Here is an 8,636-nt window from a genome sequence, read left to right as displayed (position 1 = left end):
TACATATTTTGAACCATGTAGCATTAAATCCTAATATAAGCCCAGAATAATTTACTTAGTAAGCATCATTCATTCACTCCACCACCAAGGCCTACTCTCTTATCAGCAGAAAGCCTTATTACAGTAAAACTTCCACTAATTCAAAATTTCTGTTAAATTTCATTTAACTAATGTTAGGTTAAAGGTTTTTATCTTTCCAAAAAATAAAAAATGACCTAGGATGCAAATTAACAGTGCAAACAAGGTTACAGAGGACATGTTTAGTCTAGGAAAAAGAAAGTTGAAAAACTAGCATACAAATTGTTCAGAGAATGAATACTAAGCTACAAAGAGTTTCATTATCCATTAAGCTAGGTATATCAAGACCATTATTCAGAAATATCCCATTGGTGGAACAGACTTTAAAGGAATATTTTTAGACCATATGCAAATTATTTGAATTCTATATAATATTCAAAAATGTAAAATCACAAGTTTCTCATATCAATATTTTCAAAGGTACTGAGTATCAGTAGAAATATAATAGTGAAGAACTTGCTAAAGTTGTTAAAATAATTCCAATATCAAGCTCTTTCTTTTCCTCTTCTGCTGGTAAGACAACTAAACATTTTCAAAACATTTTCAATACAGAGTGCCCCCTAGTGGAAATGTTTGCAAACCTCTGCATAAAATCTTTTTAACCAGACAAAATTAAGGCAATGCAAATGTTTTTTTGCAGTAAAATAAAAGTGCAGTTGAAAAATCCTTTAGGGAAGTATTTTTAATAATAATAATAATTATTTATATATATATAGTCCTATTATAAGACTATATATATATATATATATAGTCTTACAATAGGACAATTATGAATCTACTCAAGTTCCCAAAGCAAGGAATATTTAAAGACCAATAAACATAGGAAAATATGAAAATACAACACAAAGCTTAAATTTAAGCAAAGAACAGGGTTAGTTTTCATTTTCTATGGAAAGTGTACTATAATTTCTTCTCTTCTATGACTTAGCTATTATAAGACTCATAGAATATCCAACTCATTCCTTTTACAGATGAGAAAATAGAAGTCCCCAAAGAAGAAATGATTTACTTAAAGATGGATATTTTTAAAACTTTTGCTCAAGACAAATAATATAAATAACAATTTTTAATTGGAAGAGAAAATACTAGAAAACTTTAAAAGTAGAAATTCTTTTTGGGGAGCTATAGTACTTATTTCTCTTCTCAGGATTTTTTTGCAAAATTAAAACTAAAACTAAATTTTAAAAGTACAAAATTAGAAATTTCCTCTATACAGCATGCATAGTCATGGAAAACACCTGAATCTAAGGCTTCCAAGGCACTGAGCTTCCTCCTAAGCCTAAATAGTAAGGACTGTGTTTTGTTTTTAAGCACTAAAGTTTGTTAAAAACCATCTGTAGGAAATAAATAAAACAAAGTCTTAAGAGATCTTGAAATATCTTTTGCATATACTTTTATATGACTTATTAAAATTCTTAAATGACTAATAAAGATCATCAAATAACACCAAAAACAGATTAAGGAGAAAATTGCTTTGAAGATTTTGTTCTAATTTTTAATTATAAACACAACATAGTGCAAAAATGGGTCTTTTTTAGGCTTGTTTGGGGGTTTGCTATTTCATTTGCTAAGGTCAGGAATATTCAGGCAAGATTTTTTTCAAAAACAACTGGTTCAGAAGTATTATTTATCATAAATAACTGGATCAGAAAAGATGATATATAAAAACTGAAGGAGGCCTGAGTTTTTTATACTTGTTTTGGTTTATACCTAATTTTTATAGAATTTATGCTACAAAATCTCTCTTCACTTATGCTAATCACTAATTTAATCTGATAGTTGTCTGGGGATTCTGAGAGGTGAAGTAGTTTGTCCAGGGTTATACAGCTACTATTTTTCAAAAGAAGAACTTGAATACAGATCTGCCTCTGACAACAAGCCCCTAATTATTCCCAATAATTATTTAATCCACGTTATTTTCATGTCCTCTTTAAGTTAACTTGAATATGGAACCAAACCTACAATCATACTTGTTAAACACAGTATTTAAGGAAAAACAATGAAATTCATATCCCATCCCTCTTCAGACATAATGAATGTGTTTTCTCCCCAGTCACATATAAGTAGCATCACCTACATTTCTATTTTCCCACAAAAGATTAAGTTTTAGTATTCTCAAGTTGTACTCAAGTTTCCTTGGGCTCAGAGGGAATTAATAAAAGTAACCTCATACAACAACGAGAGCACTAACTAGGCCTTATTTATATCCACATGAGGAATTGGTAGGCACCCTAACATAAAGCTAGATGCCATTCTAGTCTAACAATAGCTTGACCATATTTCCATCACATAAATGCCCCAATTCATATCAAAAATATTGCTGTTTTAATTCTACAGCTAAACATCTTTTAATTCAAAAAAATTATAGTTGCATTCTGAGGTATAAGAAGCCGTATTATATATAAGAACAAAACATTGTCAAGAAAAATGCCAAATGAATTACACAATCATCACACAGAAAAAACAAAATTCATTTTGTTCATTCAACAGATACTGCTGATGGCCTACCTACTATGTGTAAGGAAGGCACTGTGGTATATTGGCTTTATCTTAAAACCTAAGAATTGATATAAAGAACCCTAACAGGGGCCAGGCTGTTCTATATTCCATAAGATCTTACCTTATAGCCCCTAGTAAAACGTTGCACACCCCATGGGCACTCAATTAAATATTAATATAGCTGAGTTGAATTATTCATTTGGTTTCCACTACAGCAGCTTCATCTTTATCATCCACTTCCAATTAGGAGACCTGTGTGTGGCCAGGGTGGTCTGTTTTAAAGATTAGAGTACATGAAAAGTTCTTTTTTCAAACATTTCAGTTGTACTAGGCAAACTATCTTGCTTGTAAGTACCAAGAAATCAAGTTTTTACAATTAAATTTTTAAAGAAGGCTGACTGTATGTTCAGTTTTAAAGATGAATCCAAAAGAGACATGCAAGGATAGGATAGTAAAATTAGGGCTTCAAATACACTTATTTCAAAAACTCAGTTCTAAATATTACTATGCTCTACTGTAATCAGAGTCAAATACCTCTAGAGCTAACAGGGATCTAGCCTCTTAGCTAATATTTCTAATGTTTCATTTAAATGTTATTTTGAGATTTAATATCCATAGTACAGAAATTCAAATTCAAATAATTTTTACATATACATTCAAGTATACAAATAGAACACACTACTGAAAATGCCCATAAAGGAGAGTCTAGTCTATCTGCATACTGAATCTCATTTGTTCACTGATTCCCATTATGCAATTAGAGATGTATTCTTTGGGATGAAAAAATTTACGTCAAAGACAAAATAATTCTCACTTAAGAATTCCATAAACTACAGAATATATTTAAAGGAAACCAATTTTGATAACAATACTATATTACAAAACAAAAATACTAAAACACTAATCTATGATTAATCTTATCAGTTGGTATCAAAAATGTTATAAGCACATGACATGAGGAACAACACCTCAACTTGCAAAATTATCTTGGTGCCTCATGCTTTTATCAATAGGAAAAGCAGGTTAAGGAAATAAAAAGTTTTGTCTTCAGGTATTCTCCAAACATCTTCCCCTTCCTCCCCACAGTTCACTGAAGCCTTGCAAAGTACCAATCAAACTTACAATTACCATTCTTTCCAAATTCAATTTCTAAAATGAGAAGTAAGTCTTCTGACCTCCCATAACTATGACTTCAAAAAGTTAGTATCCAAAGTCAAATTGGTAACTGGGCTGATTCTTTTCTGTCTCACATTGATTAGCTTAAAAAAAAATTGATTATAAAGAAACACACTATTTGAAATTTGAAAAATTCCATTTTTCAAAATTTCACATTTATCAAACCTCTCCTCAACTAAGAATTTATTGTTCCAAAATTCTAAAAGGATAATTTTTTGGCCAAATATTTTGGGAATTGATGCAAAAGTACTGAAAAAGTTACCTTAAATCAATAACTGCAACAAGTATGGAAGTAGAACCCTACATAAGATATAAAATCCATTTTCCTAGTAAATGGAACCCTAAGAGAAATCACTAATAAAAATAAAACAATACTATATATTCTCAAACACAGTTCAAATTCTATGTTTAGCCTTTATGATATCTTTGACCTTAATAACTTTCATCTAAAATTAACATTTAATGTACTTTTAATTCAAATGGATGTTTTTGCTCTTTGAATGCCAAAAACTCAGAGTATCATTTTAAAATACAGAGCTAATTATAATATATCTAAAACAGTATTTTCTTGAAAAATCATTACCAATTACTGCAAAACTACACTCAAAACTTACTGAGCCTAACAGCTTCTCAAACATAACAATATGTATTCTGAAAATTATCTTATACAAGCATTCCATATACTAGAACTAAATCACATATATTTTTCTATTAACCTAGCAGATATGGGAAGTATTTAAGAGTCTGTTTTCCCAAATATCTTTTGAATACCATGAAGTTGCTCTTCTAAGCTAAATATTGCTGGTGAAAGGGCTATAAAAAATTATTTCAGTTCTCTGCAAAGTTACACAGATTCTCTTTTTAAAACTAACTTCTAGTTCAGGAAATTGAGCTATACAGCTCCAAGTTAGGCAGTGGGAAATAGTAGAAAGAATTTTAGACTTGGGAGTCAGAAAACATAGTTTTAAGTTCTAGTCCTGCTACCTATTGATCACTTTACCTCTCAGGGTCTTAATTTCTTATTCTACAACATGAGAATAACAGCATCTACATGGTATCTTATCTAAATACTACCTTATATGGTTGTTCCAGAAAGTAAAAAGCATCAGTGAAATTCTTTAAAATTGCGCTTTTAGTTCTGAAAAAACACTATAAACATAACCTATTGTCTAAACAAATGCTCATGTTTACTCCAGATAATATTCACAAGAAAGAAAAATATGCCACTTCAAACAGAATTCAACCACAAAAATCACTATCACCACCCAGCTATATCCAGATAAAGAAATTGGCTCTTCAGGGAATTAAAATACCTATAATATCACTGTCTACTTCATTTATGCAGAAGAAAATGTGCAATTGTACATTTCCAGAGAGAAAGACAAAGATTGTTTAGGAAAAAAAAACTTTTTTAAAAACCCTGCATATTGAAGTAGCTAGACTATCAAAACCAGAGATATATTTTCATGGCTACATGTTGGCAAGAACATTAGTCAAAAAATTTCATAAACCTAAATTTTTAATGGATTTTCAGATAATGGCTATTTCAGATAAAACAAGATGACTATGAACAAAATTGGCCCATTCAAATGAATAATAACCTAGTTAGGTTATTAATAGTTTTGAAGAGAAACAAAATTGAAACAAAAATGACATTAACAAATGCTTAAGTGAAAGGACAGGGACTTCAAACTACCCAATAAATAGAAAGGCATTATTTTAGTTAGAATCTTTATCTCTATGCAGGTTTTAAAGATATAGTTAATATGAACTAAAAATTATGGAATCAAGATCAAATAAGTAATAAGTAGGATAACCGCTTCTGAAAATAGTTAACGCATTTTTAAAAACCTAATGAAATCACCACTAACAAAAATGAATAAGAATTCAACTTCTATAATATTGGGAGAGGAAACAATTTCTTCCAAATAAAAATACTTCTGATGTTTAAAATTTTCCATTTTTGTCTAAATTTAAAATGTTCTATAATATTATTTACAAAAATGACAATATAAAAAGAAATTCAATTAAGTTTAAACAGTGACATAAAAATATTCTTTTCTAATTTCTGAAAATGCCTAACTTAATCCCAAACCAGAAATTTCACCCGCTACTGTACAATATTCTATTTTCCAGTTCAACTCCCATGCAGCAATTCGACATTCTCATTCTCTCTCTCTCTCTCTCTCTCTCTCTCTCTCTCTCTCTCTCAAATGAAACACCCCTAAAAGGAATACATACGTTTTTTCCTATGTTCTACTAAACCTACAGCTTGCTTTGCTGAGCATTTGCAAAACCAGTTGTCCCCAAGTAAAACTGTGACTTCATTGGTATTAACAAGCTGTCCTGGCATGAAGGCAAGAGGACCAAAAGGTACCTGTAGTCCAAAAGAAAAAAAAGTTAAAAACACAAAAAAGTGGAGATAGTGTGTGTTACCAAATAACTTTAAAAGCTTCAAAAGTCATTTAAATCAGTATAAAGAAAAAAAATCCAAATAGCACATTTTTTTAAACTTAAACTTAGAAGTTTAATCTGATAAACTATTTTTGTTTTCTGAATGAATGTACAGGAGGAAAGATCCACACCAAATTTTCTATCTTTGAGCTATGATGCTATAATTTTGATCAACAGATCTTTGTTGACGAATTTCAAGTTCTCATTTTTCACAGGCTTATAAAACATGGGATCATAAATAAATTCATTTTTGTTTAATCAATGGTTTTTAATAAAGCAGACTAATAATGAAATATTAACTTATGAAACATCACTCTAAAAATCAGGTTTATAAAAAACAAAGTGAAAATTAATCCTAATAAAATAAATGCTTTTAAGAAGCACATATTTAAAAATAAATGACTTTAACAAGTTTACAGGGGAGAATCATATTTACAAGATCTTAATTTTGATTCGTGAGGAAAACAAGAATAAAGTTTACATGAAGAATACATTTAAAATAAAAGATTCAAGTTCAGAGATTAAGAATTGATCACTATGTCGATGAAGACCATTAAGAAAAAAATTAGCAGCACCTTTTTATATAAAAATCAATGCCCCACAGCTTAATTCTGTGAATTACAAAACATTAAAGCCTGTTCTGGCTCTGGTAACAAGAATGACTAAGTGCCATATTTCTGTCATAACTGTAGTTTTCTACACAATAGAACTGCATACCAAAAATGTTGGTTGGTTGGTTTGAATTTTGTTAGTATTTACACCATCAGTTCTCATGTGTCATTAATATGAAAATTTATGATAGATCTAAAAGACAAGAACTAAAGCAAATGCTTAGCTATGGTTATAATTAACGTATTATTAAATACTCTTTCATAAACCTGAATAATATACATTGATGACACTGCAATATCCTCAGCTAATAAAATGATTAATCACATTACTTTAAATGAGAATACATACATACATACATACATACATACCATAACATCATAAGAGAGTTTATCAGGTAATGTGTTGAGTCTTTCTTGAAGAGTCTCATAGTCACGTTCCACCTTCATCCTGTTAACAAATGGAGGTTAATTTTTTGCACCATTTGTACCAAATACTAAATAAATGTAAACAATAAACAATTCTACCAGGAGACATCCTGTCATCTGGTTAAATAAACCAATTATAAAAGCTACTTTTAGTATCTAAGTATACTGAACCATTTTTACTTTAAAACCACTTTATTAACAAATTAAGCAATGGCTGACTTACCATATTAAAACAAAAACTGAGATACTCTAAACAAAGTATTCATATCACAAAACTGAACACAGCTCTTTCTAAAACCAGATGCTTCACGTGTTTAAATAATGCTTAGAAAAGAAAATTTACAATAAAGAAAAGTCTAGTATTAGGGGAATAGCAACCAAAGAAACAATTATATCAGGACTAGTATGAGAAGAAACAAATAGGAACTAAACAAGGAAAGATGGCTAAAATGAGAATATTCAGGCCTTTTCTAAGATAACAGAAGAAAAAAAATTAACATATAGGTTCAGCAACAATAGGACAGTAAAGTGGTACAAGGTTCTGAAACAGTACAGTTATAAGAACTGAGAGAAAATCTGTGAATTTTATTCAATTGTTGTGAGGAGACATTTACCAGAGAAAAGTCAAAAATTTTTCAATACATTTAAACTCAATTATTCATACTGTTTTGTGGGTCAGGAAAAATGAGAAAGGGAGGCAATAAAAGCGAGGCTTTGGAATTTTTTTAATCACATTTGAAAGGATCCTTATGTACAAAAATATTTGTAAGAGTTAGATTTATAATGGTAAGGAACTACAAAGTAAGGAGTGCCTATCAAATGAGAAATAGTCAAATTATGATACAGGAATATAATGAAATACTGTACCACAAGAAACAAAAGGGATAACTTCAAAGAAACCTGGGAAGAACTGTGAACTGATATAGAGTGAAGTCAGTAGAACCAGAAAAATACCCTAAAGAAAAATAATCTTAGAAAATCTTAACTGTGATCAATGCAATGACGAACCACATTTCCAGAGGCCTAATCATAATGCATGCTACCTACTACCTCCTTTCAGAGTAGTGATGGATTCCAGATGTAGAATAAGATATATAATTTTGGAAAAATTCAATGTGAGAATTTGGTTTTCTTGACTATAGGAGTTTTGTTTTTCTTTTTTTTTTCCCAATAGGAGTGAAGGATGAGAGGGAGAGAAAATTTAAAAATAAAACATTTTTTTGAAACTGAGTGGTATGTGGCAGCCAATATTCTTTAGGTGAAATAGCATCTGCATTCATTATTTAATCTATTTTCCTCCCCACAGTTATCTCTGTTTAGTTCCTCTCTAAAAAAATCACTCCAGAAGAACAAGCAAAAACACTCTTTTTCACAATCACTGGGTTGGTGGCA

General features: G+C 30.0%; 1 protein-coding gene across 2 annotated transcripts in view; it reads right to left on the bottom strand.

Annotated features, from left to right (window-relative positions):
• Positions 1-8,636, bottom strand: part of URI1 (URI1 prefoldin like chaperone) — a 73,693-nt gene that overhangs the window by 18,544 nt on the left and 46,513 nt on the right. For both annotated transcript variants that reach the window (XM_074211453.1, XM_074211454.1), the window contains 2 exons: positions 7,188-7,266; positions 5,995-6,130 (listed from right to left, as the gene is read on the bottom strand). In XM_074211453.1, coding sequence (XP_074067554.1) covers positions 5,995-6,130; positions 7,188-7,266 — 215 coding nt within the window. The remainder of the gene's footprint in view (positions 1-5,994; positions 6,131-7,187; positions 7,267-8,636) is intronic.

Source organism: Macrotis lagotis, chromosome 1, assembly GCF_037893015.1.
Source record: "Macrotis lagotis isolate mMagLag1 chromosome 1, bilby.v1.9.chrom.fasta, whole genome shotgun sequence".
Lineage (NCBI taxonomy): Eukaryota > Metazoa > Chordata > Mammalia > Peramelemorphia > Peramelidae > Macrotis > Macrotis lagotis.
The sequence above is the reverse complement of the archived record's forward strand: the minus strand, read 5'-3'. Positions and strand labels throughout refer to the sequence as shown.